This window comes from Lepidochelys kempii, chromosome 2 (assembly GCF_965140265.1).
Source record: "Lepidochelys kempii isolate rLepKem1 chromosome 2, rLepKem1.hap2, whole genome shotgun sequence".
Classification (NCBI taxonomy): Eukaryota; Metazoa; Chordata; order Testudines; family Cheloniidae; genus Lepidochelys; species Lepidochelys kempii.
Genome location: NC_133257.1, coordinates 144,335,397 through 144,351,458, shown reverse-complemented (window position 1 = coordinate 144,351,458; position 16,062 = coordinate 144,335,397). Strand labels below are relative to the sequence as shown.

At 40.5% G+C, this 16,062-nt stretch overlaps 1 protein-coding gene across 3 annotated transcripts; it reads right to left on the bottom strand.

Annotated features, from left to right (window-relative positions):
* Positions 1 to 1,663: 1,663 nt before the first annotated feature.
* Positions 1,664 to 16,050, bottom strand: FASTKD3 (FAST kinase domains 3). Of its 3 annotated transcripts, XM_073332392.1 has the most exons (7): positions 15,946 to 16,050; positions 10,377 to 11,846; positions 9,547 to 9,632; positions 7,309 to 7,483; positions 4,882 to 4,951; positions 3,385 to 3,499; positions 1,664 to 2,522 (listed from the first exon to the last, which is right to left on the bottom strand). In XM_073332392.1, exons 2-7 carry the CDS (start codon positions 11,815 to 11,817, stop codon positions 2,424 to 2,426), a joined length of 1,986 nt encoding a protein of 661 aa, XP_073188493.1. In that variant the 5' UTR covers positions 11,818 to 11,846; positions 15,946 to 16,050; the 3' UTR covers positions 1,664 to 2,423. The 3 variants fall into 3 exon arrangements, 2 of the variants coding, with proteins under 2 accessions (XP_073188493.1, XP_073188494.1); XR_012157388.1 differs by lacking the exon at positions 1,664 to 2,522 and having other exon boundaries at positions 3,472 to 3,499; positions 4,882 to 5,109; XM_073332393.1 differs by lacking the exons at positions 1,664 to 2,522; positions 3,385 to 3,499 and having other exon boundaries at positions 3,506 to 5,109.
* Positions 16,051 to 16,062: the final 12 nt, after the last annotated feature.

Genomic DNA, 16,062 nt, shown 5'->3' with positions numbered 1-16,062 from the left:
AGCTGCTGGTGCGCTGATGCCACAACCATACCATGCCAGCCTGTACTGTCTCATTGCTTTCTTGTAGACGCCTGTCTGTCTCCATCTGTTGCCTCTTGTCTTACACTCAGATTGCAAGCTCTTTGGGACAAGGATTGTATTTTTGTTCTGGGTTTGTACAGTGCTTAGCACAATGGTCTATGGCAGGGGTTCTCAAATTGGGGGTCAGGCCCCCTCAGGGGGTCACGAGGTTATTACAAGGGGGGGTCGCGAGCTGTCAGCCTCCACCCCAAACGCCGCTTTGCCTCCAGCATTTATAATGGTGTTAAATATGTAAAAAAGTGTTTTTAATTTAAAAGGGGGGGTCGCACATAGAGGCTTGCGATGTGAAAGGGGTTACCAGAACAAAAGTTTGAGAACCACTGGTCTATGACTAGAGCCCCAAGAAGCTATGATAATACAAATAATTAATAAGGCTTTTCCTTTGCTCCCCCTTACTTCACCTGTGGAGACTATTTTCTGACATGCTGATCAGGGAGTACTGCTTGCTCTTTATAACACAAGCTGTCTTCCGACTGGTGCTCAGCTCCATTCCCTAGCTATGTGAGCCAGCAGAGTCGGGAGTTTGGATGGTTGAACTGACCCAGAAAAGAGGCCACACTGGCAATTTGCCAGAGTGCCATGCTCCCACACCAGTAAGGGAGGGGTGAGGTAAGGATTGGGAGAGGACAAAGTGAGGAGAAAGCACGTCAGGGTAAATAAAATCTAGATGTCCTTCCAGCTCTTGGCATCAACCTCAAACCTCTGGGTACTGTTTGGCAGCTCTGACAGATGTCTGCATTTCAAAAGCAATCAACAAGGATTTTTTTCTGAAGGTACATCTACACAGGGATAAAAACTTTGCAGTTGGCCCACGTCAGCTGACTCAGGCTTGCGCTCCGAGCTGAAAAATTGCTATGTAGACATTCAGGCTTGCACTGGACCCTTCCCTTTTGCAGAGTTCCAGAGCATGGGCTCCAGCCCAAGCCTGAATATCTACACGGCAATTTTTCAGACCAGAGCCCAAATCCTGTGAGCCTGGGCCAGCTGCAGGTTTTTATCCTTGTGTAGATGTACCTTCAGAAAAAAACAAAACAAAAAACCAGAACCCATGCTAGAAGAGGTGGATGTTTTAATGAAATAAGAAGAGGTGTATTTTTGTTTGGTTTTAAAACTACACGAATTTTCCCTCTGACTTAGGTCACCTGCCATCTGTAGTAATTACGGTCAATCTTGCTTAACTTTGTAGGTTGGCTTTACTATTTGCACAAGTACCTACACATCACTGGACATAAAGGAAACAATCTAGCCCGCATGAAAGATTTTTCCTCACTGAACTCATCCTGTGTTCTCAAAGTAAAACTGAGCTACCTCTATCTCAGACATCGTCTCCAACAACACACATTCTGCCGAACAAACGAGTCTCTCAGTGCCACCTGTGTAACTCCATTAGCTTGTAACGAGTGGTCTTTATCAGAGAAAATAAGGTTGATTTGACAGTGCAAGGTAGTTGGGGATTCAAGTTTCCATCTTTAAGAATAATTCTTCATTTTAACTGGAAAAAGAGCAGTACAACAAACAGTACTGGATTGATGACAATGCAATGAATTCTTCATACTTTCAAATAAATTATTTTACTCTGTGATCAGTGGGCAATAGTGCTCTTTATTAGAGTCACTGAACATTAAAACCAGTAATATTTTAGGTTCTATGGAATACAGCTGAGAAATCTAAAATGGTGAGAAATATAAATAAGAACATGAGCAAATATGAATGAAGTGCATTGATTTTCTTTTACATTTAAAATTCCTGGTAAATAGAAAACTTGCATACTTAAATCACATTATTAAAGAAATTAACAGTAGTTTAAATATATATGCAATTATGATAATAAACCATACTTTACTTTAGGGTATTTAAATTTGTTTCATAAGTACTAAGCCTTTTATGTCACATGAGTGGCAAAATTCTACCCTGCTTTATATATTTTGGAAACTCCAATAATTCCAGTGTTGCACAGTGTAAGACAGTGCACAATTTGACACTGTGCAACTGAATTTATTGTACCACTGAAGCATATCTGTCTAATAATAAGCATATCTCTGTCAACTCTAAAAAGAAAAGTGCAATACCCAGGAAACTCAGCATGAACGGTTTTGCAAGCATTTTCCATTATTATTCAGCTGCAGTAAATGTTCACACAAAACAAAATACATTCTGTTGCCCTTTCTAATTCTTTGTACATCAATCCATCCAGGAACTGGAGAGACTCACATTCGGAAGCTAAAATCATCCCATGAGGAGTTACTTTGAAAGTAGAGTGGTTCTCCCATGCAAAATATTTATACTTCACAGTACCTAGAGGTGCTGTAGACCAGTCTGTATTCTATTATTGTTATATTGTATCACCAGCTGAGCCTGTAGGTATGAGGAAAAATTTTCTTGTGCAGATATTCTACTATCTCTCTGTTGTTATCTAAAGTCTCAAACTCAAAAAATGGAATCTGGAAGTTAAAGAGAGAAATGGTTGTGAGAAATTGCTTTAAATGAACAACTGCATTATAGTCAATATTCTTTAAGATTAACTTTCATAAAATGAAATTTTCGTGAATGAATAATTTCACGTCAAATTTTGTTAAGCTTTTAAAAATGCAAATTAAGCTTCCAATCTTGCAGCTGACTCCATGCAAGTGGACCCTATAGGGACTGCCTGAGTGTGGAGTTCATTGCAGAATCAGAGTCAGTTACTAAAGTTGGGTGCATTGCACTAGCTGATTATAACAAATTCTCCATTTGCAAAATTTAAAAAAGGATTTTACTTCAATCCACACAGGAAAAAAGTCTTTCAGCAAAAATTAAATAAATATGAACAACAAGCAAACTAAAGAAAATGACCTAGTTGTGGGGATTCTATGAACAGAAGAGAGGCTTTATATGTATTCTTAGGAAAAAAAATAAAAAACCCACACACACCAAGAAACCCTTCACCTTTAAAAAAATCCCAGTTAAGGTCTTTTGAAAATAAAAAAAAAAAAGTGAGACATTTAGGTACAAATCCTAGTCTCACTGAACTCAAGTGACAAAACTTCCACTGAAGTCAATGGAACCAGGATTTGAATCTTAAAACAGTCATAGGAGCTGAGTGCTCTTGAAATTTGCAACTGGCAAGCAGAAAGAATGAATTAATAATAAAAAAGAAAAGGAAGACCAGAAGAAGAGACCAAGAAACGGAAGAGGTCACATAACCGGAGCAAGTCCACAACCAGCATGGGAAGTGTTTGCAGCAGTAGCTTTAACCTTTATTATAAATTAGCCTTCAATCTTTTTCTAGCTAGAGAAGCACTAGCTGATGGCTTCAGCCCTTACCTGCACAACTTCATAACCAAGTAATTGCAAATGTCTTTGTTTAATAGCTTCTTTGCCTAGAAGACTGTGATTGTTGCTGCAAAACCTCTTTTGACCGTCAATACACAGGGCTATTCTAAAATCAAACACAAAAGTGCATTTAAAAACAACGTTATCAATTATTAGACCTACTTTGTGGGCCCCAGGGAAGGGGGCAAGGGATACTGCCTCTTCCCCACACCCTTTTAGAGCACATAGTCCCTCACGGGGTCAGAGCAGAGGGGCTGCTACTATGATTGGCCCCTCCCAGGGTAGAGTGATTTAAATCAAGGCAATTTAAACAATTTGATTTTTTGTTAAATCATGTATTTAAATCAGGTTGAAACTTTCTAAAATTAATTTGAAAAAATTTTACATAGCAATTTTACATTAAAATATATAATGAATCAAATTACCTAAATTGTTTATTTGTAATGCCACTATTGGTGTGGTATCTTATTTGAATCTTACAAAACTGATACAGTTAAAAACAAAATACTGAAAACAAGAGTCTGATCCTGCAAACACTTATGCAGGTAGCTTTACTTATATGAATGTTACTTAAAGTTAAGCATGTGTATAAGGTTTGCAGCATCAAGGCCAAAAACTGTATTTTGATTAAAAATGTCTCTCAATGGCATAAAACCTTTGTCATTCCAAAGCAAAATTTGCCTCATCTTTCACAATGTGCAGTTTTCAATAAATTAAAAGTTATTGTGAACATAGGCCAAACTTTTTGAAAGTAAGAGGCTATGTTTAAGCTCCTAACCCCACATTTAGACAACTATAGGTGGGATTTTCAAAACTACCTATATGACTTAGGAGCACAAGTCCCAAGGATATCAGACTGAAAATTGTGATGGAGGAGTACAGCCTGGTCAAAGCATTCAGCTTCCTTGACTTATGAAAGTCCAATTGCAAATATAGTATAAATTCCTTGCTCATCAATTTAGTCACTGAGGTTGTGCTGGTCTCACATGAAGTATGTTAATAAGGCCCTGGACTTAACTTTTTCAGCACAGATGACATTTTAAAGGTGAAATTAATTAGTAGAAAAAAGATCTTTATGTAAAATCGGAAATTTTACAATTAGGAAACTAAAGAAACAAGTACCAAACATCCACTTTAGCAACTTAAAAGTATAAAATGGTAAGAAAACAAACAACTAATAAAGTAAAATAATTAGATTTAATTTTTATTTATTTATTTATTAGAAAATTAGTGTTATCCATTCTGGCTCCTACATAGTGAAGAGTGAATTCCTCGTCTGTCCCTCATCACCACTCACAATGTGGCTCTATATGTGATACATTGCAAGTCAAGGTTTTAAGATACCCAGGGTATAAATCTGGCTTCACTGCAAACCTCCCATTGACTTCAATCGGGCCAGAATTTCACCCTGAATATTGCCATTTTTGTCAATTTAATGTAATCTCACAGTCTGATGGTCTTTGCCTCTAGTGTTTGTAGTTCTCTTACCTCCTGTGCACCTCCTCATATCGGGTGGCAGGTAATACAAAGCCTTCTTCATCTAATTTAATCTCAACATCTGGGTTGGGGGAGGGACGAGTGGGAAAGAAAAACAAATGCTTTCATACAATATACACTGCTTACTGTAATTGTATTAATATTTTTCCCTGAGGGACGGACACTCCCCAAGAACGAACGTAGCTTTCTACTGCAAATTACATCTATCCATGTGCCCGTCTAAAAAGCAGTTAAGAAGAAAGAGGCGGTTAATGATTAAAGAATAAACAAGGCAGACAAACATATGGAAAATATTTCTAAAAAAGACATAAGTAAATTATGCAACTGCTGGGTATGTATAATCTGGGCAGCCAGCAATTACCACGGACAACCTAGACCTTCAGTTTGCCAAGATTTTAATCAAGGAATGATTCTTTGGCTTCATGCACACTTGAAGTGGAGAATTTTCTGACATTCAAGACAAGATAGTGGCATATCTTCATTTTTCCATAGCTGTATTGCCTACAATGTAAGTGTATAACACTGCATGCACCTAGTAACTTCCTTTCTAGATCTCATTTTAACCACCCCACCAACTTCTTAATAAAATATCCTTTCCACCCGAAAGTTTAAAATGAGTGGACTCCTGCTAAATAAAATTTATGTGTGCACATGCAAATCTGAGCTTACCTTTCCCTGCCTGACAAGACATTTTGGAGATGGTTTAAAACAAAATTTATTTTTTTTAAAACAAAACAAAAAATCTCTATTTTTCAGTTTTCTTTTTCTGCACTGTGCCATGAGTCAGTTAAGAACTTTGAATTTCAAACTATGACATTTTGAGAACACTGCTTTTTAAAAAGGTTTATAGCATTAATTTTGTCTGATTTTTTTTTTTTTTTGGTCTGAGAGATCACAATATACATTTAACAAATAAGAATATATTAAACTGCACATTTTCTGTTTTGCATAGAAAGAGCTGGGAGGTAACTGTAACTGCTGGCCATCACACCTGTTCACAGCCTTCAAAGAGAAAGCAAAGCGCAGCTGCTGGCCTGTTTCGGCTGTATGGCATGCTGTGACTATCAGTGTAGGCAGAAAAATGTGCAGCCTGGAAAAATCCTAGACAGGAGGGAAGGAGACATGGGTCTCTACTCCAGAGGTGATGGCTGAGGAGCTGCGAGACTAAAATGGGTACCTTTCGTGGACCACGGAGAGGGAATACAGGTGCAGTTGCTCTAAACTGTGACAACAAGATGCAAAGTTCCGCTACTATAATATTACTTGTGACACTGGTAGGCCAAGTGCCAGCTCATGCCAAGGCCCAGCTCATGCCAAGGCCCCAGGCCCCACTGAACACTTAAAAATGCATAGCTAGAAACCAGTCTTGCTTTCCTGTGTGTTAGCATTATCAAAATAGATATTAGATGGTAAATTGATAAGAATGTGCTTAGACTTTATAAAATGCTTGTAATATGTTGCATATACTGATCTCACTTATAACCTTTATAGCCCATGGTATAAAGTTACACTGAGCGTTTGCATTGTAAACCTCTATAATTTTGTAACTCGCCAAATAGGACATACAACACTGATTAAGGTAAAGTGCTTGTCCATGGCCATTGAAGGCAAATTAAGCATTGTGTAGCATCGAAGGATTACTGACTGCATTCCTAATTTCCTCCAGGAAGGAGAGACCTCATCCCATGAACTCATCCCATCAGTTTGAACTCTGGAGTGGAGGGGATAAAAATCCCTGACAAGGAGAAACTGAATCTCTCTTTCATGCTGTTTAGACTGAGGGGCAGATATTCCTAAACATAAGCAAAGAGATCCCCATGCTACTTGGTAGGGGTTAGCCCCAAAGATGCTTTGAATTGACCGATTACTATAACTCTATCACCTTTTGAATCAGAGACTGAAACTCACTTTTGTATATGCTTTCTGCTTTAACCTGTAAATAACTCTGATTTCTTTTTCCTAGTTAATAAACTTTTAGTTAGTTACCAACGTTGTTTTTGGTGTGAGATCTAAGGAACAAACTGATCTGGGATAAGTGACTGGTCTCTTGGGACTGGAAGCAACCTGAGTATTTTGTGATTTTTGTTGTAAGTGACCATTTGCCACATAGTCCAGCTTGCCTGGGTGGCAAGACAGACTGGAATGTCTAAGGGGGCTGTCTGTGACTCCATTAGCAAACTATGGTTGTACTTTGGGAATTCACATTTGTTATTGGGTTGGTGACATCTAATTACAGATCACACCACCAGTTTGGGGTGTCTGCCCTGCTTTTTGACAGTCTGCCCTGAAATTGGTACTCTCAGTCTTGAGCCACTCCAGACAGTGTGACAATAATCATAGAATCAGAGAAGTGTAGGTCTGGAAGGGACCTCAATAGGTCCAGTCACCTCTACCTTAAAAAATGACATCACCACTCACCTAATGTATAGCAATATGGTGTCAACACATGAGAAGCAAAATACATTCTTGTTCCTAGCAGATCAACTAGTCCAGTCTTCACCCTGTTGTAGAGGTGAACGTCCACAGAGGACTCCAGTGAACGGCCTGGTATGAGAAAGGACTTTACTCGATACTTTGGAAGGAGTTTAGGACCCTATCAAAAGAGCAAAGAAAAGGAAATACTCATAAAATTTCACTTAGCAAGAAAAAAGATAAAATCTAAGCCTCTATCTGCTCTGCTCTTACAGTTACCTCAGTAGCACATAGAAACATTTCCTACATATGCAGGTAATTAAGAAACTAAAAAATAATGGGGCGGGTAAGCTATTTTTTTAATAGTTAGCAAGTGTATTATTGTAAAAGAGTGTACATAATGTGCTTTAGAATCTTGTTGAATCAGGACCCTAACAAACAGGATGCAAATACTACACCAAACTAAAACAACAGAAACACTTCAAGCAAGACTCTTATTATATGTTCAAATATATATTCATCCACCATCAGCCTCAAGGATGGCCTAGGCTAGTCCACACTACAGGCTGCAAGGAGACAAGCCTGAAGGGTTCAATTTCCCAGTGGAGCTGCTTGGTGAATCACAGGAGCTTGTGTTACCTTCTATATCCTCTCATACCAAAGAAAAAAAACAAAGGGAAATGTCTTCTATGCACAGCTCAGTGCAATGGGTGAGTTCACTCCCAATGGATGTCGTTTGAGATCCCTGCTGTCTGAGTCATGGTAACTACACCTGCCAGATGTGCTTGGTTTCCAGTCCTCCTGACAGTTACAGGTGCGTCCCAGAATTCTGTAGCTCCAACACTAACATCAGCTCTGCCCTGTCCCTCCAGACCCAGGCACAGGAAACAAGGAGAAAAAGACAACACTGCTGTTAGACTCTTACAACTGGGCCAGACAACACTTTACTTTCCTGTGGAAAGTAAAGAAATTAGGCAAGAGTGATTTGCCAACATTTTACATAGCCAGAAATTGAGAGAAGAGAAGAGAAGAGAAGAGAAGAGAAGAGAAGAGAAGAGAAGAGAAGAGAAGAGGGCATCCCATGACTCAGATGTTCCTCCCACTAGACAAAAAATGCTAGCTCCTCCACTGGGCTTTCCTATGGGATAGGAAAAATAAAGACTCCATCTTTCTCATCATAAAGTTCTTCATAAAGACCTAATTCTTAAGGTCCTCCATACCTAAAGCAGGATTTCATTTATGGTCCAAAGAGTTTGTCACTTCCTCATCCCCAACACCTACAACTACAGGCTTTATAACATATCTCAGGCTAAGGGAAGCAGTCCCCTCATCACAGTGCCCCCTTTCTCACCAGCCTTTGTATATTATATTGAATTTCTATGGGTTAAAGTGTGAGAAGCAGGACAGCTGTTTATTATGTAGTGGTTGTGAGAGAAACCATAAGAACCTGACCCTGTGAGATGCTGCATACCCTCAACCCCCAGGGGTGTGGATATCACTCAGCATCTCGCACCATCAGGCCATTAAAAGGGTAGACCAAGCCTTTCCTCCAAAAAGTTTGTTTTGATGAATTAGCATTTTCCTGCCAATAAATGTTTTGTCAGACAAACTGCCAGGCAGAGTAGGTTAAGTTTCTTTTACACATTTTTGAAATCCTTGCCAATAACCCTTCCCTCTGCAACCAGACAGATTCCACTGTATGACCTCACACTGGGATTTTTTTTTTAAATGGCTGCATATGGTGCATTGTATGTAACTGGTTGTGCAGAGAACAGAAAAATAAAGTAGGACAAGCTCATTGTCTCACAATTTTAATCATGAAAAGAGACCTATATATCTATATCAGAGGTCTCGAAACTGTGGGAGGCAGAGGAATGTTCATGGAGGGTGCAACAGGGCCTGGGCCTGCCCCCACAGGGGGCAGGGAGGAAGTGCCACCCAGCCCCACTCCCAATTCTACTTCAGCCTTGCCTGCAGCTCCCGGCCCCTGACCGTGCCTCTGCCCCAGTACTGGCCCCAGCCTTGGCCCTGGGCCGCAGCTCCATTCCCCCCTCCTCCAGAGCCACGGTCCCACTCCTGGCCCAGGGGGTGAAGGAGGGGCAGACAGGGGCAAGGGGGGGGCATTAACCTGAAAAGTTTAGGGACCACTGGTCTATATTATGTTGCTTCAGAAGGAACAATTATGCAATGATTACTATGTGGACTAAAAAAATCCCAAACAATATTTCAACTTATATCTACTACCTCATAGAAGGGACACTCCAAGGTAACTGTTAAAAAGAGCTGGGTCAGCTGGGAGAGGACAAATCTATCCAAACCTGGTGTTTGAGCTGAAACAAAAAGATTCAGACATTCAGTACAGATATGTGTTCAACAAGAATTCCCATGCAAGTCATTGTACAAAGGGGAGTTGTTTTTAAAGAAACATTCATAAAAGCTGCTTTATCCTGAATCATTAACAGAACATGCACATAAACTTAAAAGTTACATATAAAAATCAAATATTTGAAAATCATCTCTCTCACTTACTTATAGCTGTATTTTTAAATTTTGAAGAAAAATAAATATCTGGCAAGATCTGGGTTCTTCATGTTATCTTGCAAGATATCATGACATCAGAGAGGCACTGAGTTCCAGTGGATTAAACATGGGAAAGGAAGCCTCTTCCACCCATCCCCACAATGTGTGATTCATTTTCCCGATCTGTAAGCCGAGGATAGTATTTACTAATTTCTGAGGATCAGCTGGTTAAAGTTTATGCCGAGGATAGTATTTACTAATTTCTGAGGATCAGCTGGTTAAAGTTTATGGAACACTTTTAAAATACGAAGCTGCTAAGTATTATTATTTAATCAGAAACAACTAAAGCAGGGAAGGAGCCTATCTTTCTGCTCTCCTTTCAAAATTTCTGTCTCTAAACTTCGTACAGGCACCTTCAACTTCCTGATCCCCTCTTCTTCAGTTAGCTCCAACAGCTGATTGTGGAGTTTGAGACACATAGGTTGGCAAGGAGCTGGTATGAGAGAAGCTAATATACAGAGCACCAGAGACACAGATGAACTTAGTTCCCTTACCCTGCAGCTGTTGAAGAAAATAGGGGTTAAATATTTTTGCCAGAAAGTTTACTGGGTAACGCTCAATAAGGGTGCATGAGTGGAGCAGATTCAGCAGGGTGTGAGGCTGAAACTGAGTAAAGCGAGCATTTAGTATCCTTTCAAGTTTTCTGAAGACAGAGGGAGCACTTGGTGGTAGGTAATTGAGTGTCCCAAATGGAACAATATACTCAGCAATCTGTCTGGTGGTGCATTTGTCGGCATTATAAGCAAAACTTTCTGCCACTGCATCAAAGATGGGCTTAGAACGGATCAGCTTTCTGCAGCAGTATTGCATGACTTTGCTGACTGCTTCCGGGTGCATGGTGAAGGAGGATTTGGGAACAAGCCTTTCCAGTGCTTCTGTGAAGAATTGGTCAGCATGTCCAAAGTGTATGAAAGCTCCCAGCACATTTGCTAGTTCATCATTTGTGAATCGAGGGACATGCCTCACTGAATACTTACATAGTCTTATTACTAAAGGAATTGCCTGAGTTTGGTCAAGAATAACCAGCGCATTCAGTATTCTGCTTATCAATTTAGGGCTTAGTTGGGGAGCTAAGGTTAAAGTGATATTGTTCATGTGGTTTAACAAGTCTTGGTATTGTCCTTCTTCTGTAATACTCATCTGCAGTATTCCATAAACCATTGCTATTTCCTCAGTGGTCCATTCTTCAAGCTTTTTTCCTTGTGCTTGGTTCACAATTTGTTCTAGCATTGTACAACCTGGGCCTTCCAAATCAAGCAAGCTTTCTCCAAGAATACACAGGTTTCTAATGGTTAATTGTCCCTTATCAAGCCGTTCCTGGCTCTCTGATACCAAACGCACAATCAAAGTACTCCAGGGATCTACACGCAACTTTATCAAAGCCTGCAATGCAGTCACGAGACCAGTGTCTGACAGCTTTTGTGATTCATGTTCAAACTGAAAGCATAATGCCCTGAAGACTTCATTCTCCAATATGTCTTTGGGATTCTTCAATCCACTGTCATCCACTTCAAATTCACAGATCCTCTGTAAAGCTGCTGCCGCCATGGTGTCGGATATAATTTCTAAAGAACTCAGAAATTTAAAAATCTCATTGGATGAACTGAAGCTGTTCAGCTCCATGAAAAATTTTTGTTCATCCATCCATTTGCCATCAGATTTAGAACTGTTCCCAGCATCTCTGTGAAGATGCACAGTTCCCGTAATGGAGTTAGGCTGGTTCCAGAGTTCTGCATGGTAGTTTCTATAAAACACACACCAAAACCTAACCCTTGAAAGTACTGTGCCAAAGACCGAGGAACCACAGCACCATGACCTTAGCTGTCTGCCTTGATCACTAAGGTGGTTCAAGGTTTTTCTTAGTGTTCCCAGGGATCTGCATGTGCGTACAGTAGAAGAATAAAACTGGAAACTCTGTAAGTTAATCAAAGCCATATCAGGTCAAGTGTTCCCCTGGAAGTTGCCTACAGGAGGAAAAAAAGAAAGGGACATTATAGAGAAATGACAGTGTAACAGGAATATAGAAATTACTTTACCATATTAGACCAGTGGCCCATCTAGTCCAGATGCTTCAGAGGGAGGTGGAAGAAACCCTACAGAGGGCATTGAACAACCTGTCTATAGGATTTCTTCCTTGCTCCCTTAATGGTCTGTTTCCCAAAGACACCCCTCCTCCCATCAGAGAAAAATTATTTTGGTGTATTTTTTTCCCCAACTTGATTACTTTGCACACTTGACTGCAGAACATGTGTATAGTCAGTTAGATCCCAAGCCTATGGGTAGACCTGCTCAAGCACATGCCTATACCCAGGCAGTTACAGGATCAGGGCCTTAGTTACCTGCGCATACAGCAACAGAATAAAATAAAATAAAATAAAAAAAGACAACCTCATCCCATTCCTGCAGACACTTACATATCTACTTCATATTTAGTTCACTTTAAGTATATGAGTTATTAGACTGACTTCAATGCTTATAGAGAAACATGTGTGAAAACATCTGCAGAATCATGGCTTCTCAATTAGAGGCCCTAAGAATTGGCATGGAAACTCAGGAGTAAGTGTAGTGCCGTACCTGAAACTACCTTTAACACTTATTAAAGTTGACTTGATTTCAAGTTCACACTGTTAATTTAAAACAGTAATTCTTGAACTATGCAAGAGTCCTATTATTGACAAGTATATTTTTTGAACTGCACATTGATAAATTATGTATTTAACATAAGAGTAGCCATACTTGGTCAGACCAAAGATCCATCTAGCCTAGTATCCTGTCTTCCGACAGTGGCCAATGCCAGTTGCCCCAGAGAGAATGAACAGAACAGTTAATCATCAAGCGATCCATCCCCTGTTGCCCATTCCCAGCTTCTGGCAAACAGGCTAGGGACACCATCCCTGCGCATTCTGGCTAATAGCCATTGATGGACCTATCCTCCATGAACCTCTCTAGTTCTTTTTTTAGAACCGTGTTATAGTCTTGGCCTTCACAACATCCTCCGGGAAGGAATTCCAGAGACTGAATTGTGCGTTGTGTGAAAAAATACTTCCTTTTGTTTGTTTTAAACCTGCTGAGTATTAATGTCATTTGTTGACCCCTAGGTTGTGTGTTATGAGACTGAGTAAATAGCACTTCCTTATTTACTTTCTCTACACCAGTCATGATTTTATAGCCCTCAATCATATCCCCCATTAGTCATCTCTTTTCCAAGCTGAAAATTTCCAGTCTTCTCTCTTCTCAGATGGAAGCTGTTCCATACCCCTAATCATTTTTGTTGTCCTTTTCTGAACCTTTTCCAATTCCAATAGATCTTTTTTGAGATTGGGTAACCACATCTGCATGCAGTATTCAAGATGTGGATCTACCATGGATATAAACAGAGGCAATATGATATTTTCTGTCTTATTGTCTATCCCTTTCTTAATGATTCCCAACATTGTGTTAGCTTTTTTGACTGCTGCTACACATTGAGTGGATGTTTTCAGAGGACTATCCACAATGACTCCAAGATCTCTTTCTTGAGTGGTAGCAGCTAATTTAGACCCCATCATTTTATATGTATAGTTGGGATTATGTTTTCCAATGTGCATTACTTTGTATTTATCAACACTGAATTTCATCTGCCATTTTGTTGCTCAGTCACCCAGTTCTGAGAGATCCTTTTGTAGCTCTTTGCAGTGTGCCTGGGACTTGCCTATCTTGAGTAGTTTTGTATCATCTGCAAACTTTGTCACTTCACTGTTTACCCCTTTTTCCAAACCATTTATGAATATCTTGAATAGGACTGGTACAGTTCAGATCTCTGAGGGATACTTGTATTTACCTCTCTCCATTCTGAAAACTAACCATTATTCCTACCCTTTGTTTCCAGTCTTTTAACCAGTTCCTGATCCATGAGAGGACCTTCCCTCTTATCCCATGACAGCTTACTTTGCTTAAGAGCCTTTGGTGAGGGACCTTGTCAAAGGATTTCTGAAAATCTAAGTACACTATATCCCCCTTGTGCACGTGTTTGTTGACCCCCTCAAAGAATTTTAGTAGATTTGGTGAGGCATGATTTCCTTTTACAAAAACCATACTGACCCCTCCCCAAAAAATTATGTTCATCTATGTGTCTGACAATTTTGTTCTTTACTATAGTTTCAACCAGTCTGCCCGGTACTGAAGTCAGGCTTACCGGCCTGTAATTGCTGGGATCACCTCTGGAACCCTTTTTAAAAACTGGCATCACATAAGCTATCCTCCAGTCATTTGGTACAGAAGCGGATTTAAATGATAGGTTACAGACTACAGTTAGTAGTTCTGCAATTTCACATTTGAATTCCTTCAGAACTCACGTGAATACCATCTGGTCCTGGCGAGGTATTACTGTTTAGTTTATCAATTTGTTCCAAAACCTTCTCTAATGACACCTCAATCTGGGACAGCTTCCTCAGATTTGTCACTTAAAAAGAAAGGCTCATGGTTGGGAATCTCCCTCACACCCCAGCTATGAAGACCAATGCAAAGAATTCATTTAGTTTCGCCGCAATGGCTTTATCATCCCTTAGTGCTCCTTTAGTATCTCGATTGTATAGTGGCCCCACTGGTTGTTTAGCAGGCTTCCTGCTTCTGATGTACTTACTTTTGGAGTCCTTGGCTAGCTGTTCTTCAAATTCTTTTTTAGTCTTCCTAATTATATTTTTACACTTCATTTGCCAGAGTTTATGCTCCTTTCTATTTTCCTCACTAGTATTTAAATTCCACTTTTTAAAGGATGCCTTCTTGCCTCTTACTACCATCCATATTCAACCAAATTAAGTTGTATAGCTACATTGACTCTGCTTTGAGTTAAACTAGCATGTAATCAGAAGGAAGTTTCGGAGAAGTATTTTTATTGCCCCCCTGCAAAGTTAGTAGGGAATCTACTTGGCATGCACATTAACTAAAAAGAGAGAACAGTATGTCATTCACATTTCCCCAAACTTCTGCCTATTTGTCTGCCTGTCAATCTGTACTTAGACTGAATTCCTTGGAAAAGGGACCATTCCCTTTTTTCTGTTTGGAAAGCACCACGCCCTATAGCAGGTGCTACTTATAAAAACACAACGAATAGTAATACAAATATTTACTCTGTGTGAAACTTCAAGCAGGCCTTTGAATCAGTCCCCCTTCCTCCCATTTTATAACATTAGTCTTAACACCTTTGAAAGACAGTCTAATTGTTCATAATGAAAAAAAAAGAGTAAGGAGGCCTCAGCAAAGGTGTACTGATTTACAACAGCAAAGAATCTGGCCCTCTCAGTCCCAAGGTACAGATACCTCTCCCATAAAGAACATGTTACAGCTATGTGTAAAGGTACACTTCTCTGCACCTAGAGTTAACACTCCAGTAGTACATGATAATCTAATGAAGGACACAAAAACCCCTGATCCACAACTATACCCGTTCCTATATTTGTTTACACTTGTGCAATGGGGGTGCAAAATGCTCTCCTTTTTTGGCAGCATTTTACATTCACTTTGGACAGGGGTAAATGACTACAAAAGGAGGGCAACAGTTAATCAGGATTGCTAGCAGAACGACTCCCAGTAGGAAGTGCTAGGTCTGGCAGCGTTTACAAGACAGCAACTATTTGCTAACTGGTGTTTACCACGTGAGACCCTTGGCTGTGAGCCACAGAGGACCAGTCTCCATTGCTAATTAAGGAAAAGAGCAAGGAGGCTACTACATTTTGTTATTTTTAGGTTTTAGAGCCCAAAGCGTGGTTAGACACGAATTATTCTTTCTGAAATATTGTTTTAACCACTCGATCGCTCTTTAAAGAGCCAGTGACAGTTTCCACCAGAGCAGGGCTTTAGCACAACGTCCTTTGCCAATTTCCCACGTTTCCCTGGAGCCGGCTGCATTCCCCAGCGATCCGACGGGGAAAGGATCACACACCTGGGAAGGGCAGCCTCCCCTCACCGCTAGGAGCCTTCTGGCCCCGCTCCCGCCACCCCTGCATCCAGCTCCCTCCCACCCCCCGTGGCTGGCTTGAAAAACACGGCGGAGCTGCCCTGCTGCTGCCCCGCCGGGCTCCGTACCTGGGTGACGCAGCCCAGGCCGGGCTCCGAGCGGCGACCCCACGCGCAGTTCCCGCAACGCGCGTGAGCGCGGCCTCCTCTTCGATAAGACCCCGCCCCCTTCCGCCTGGCGTTCAG

Excerpts from the sequence above, each read along its gene's own strand:
- FASTKD3 (XM_073332392.1), bottom strand. The coding sequence starts at position 11,817 with ATGGCTTTGATTAACTTACAGAGTTTCCAGTTTTATTCTTCTACTGTA. Across the intron at positions 4,952-7,308 it reads ACCATATTGCTATACATTAG|ATGTTGAGATTAAATTAGAT; the intron begins GTGAGTGGTGAT and ends CCCCCAACCCAG. Across the intron at positions 3,500-4,881 it reads TATGAGGAGGTGCACAGGAG|AATAGCCCTGTGTATTGACG; the intron begins GTAAGAGAACTA and ends GTTTGATTTTAG.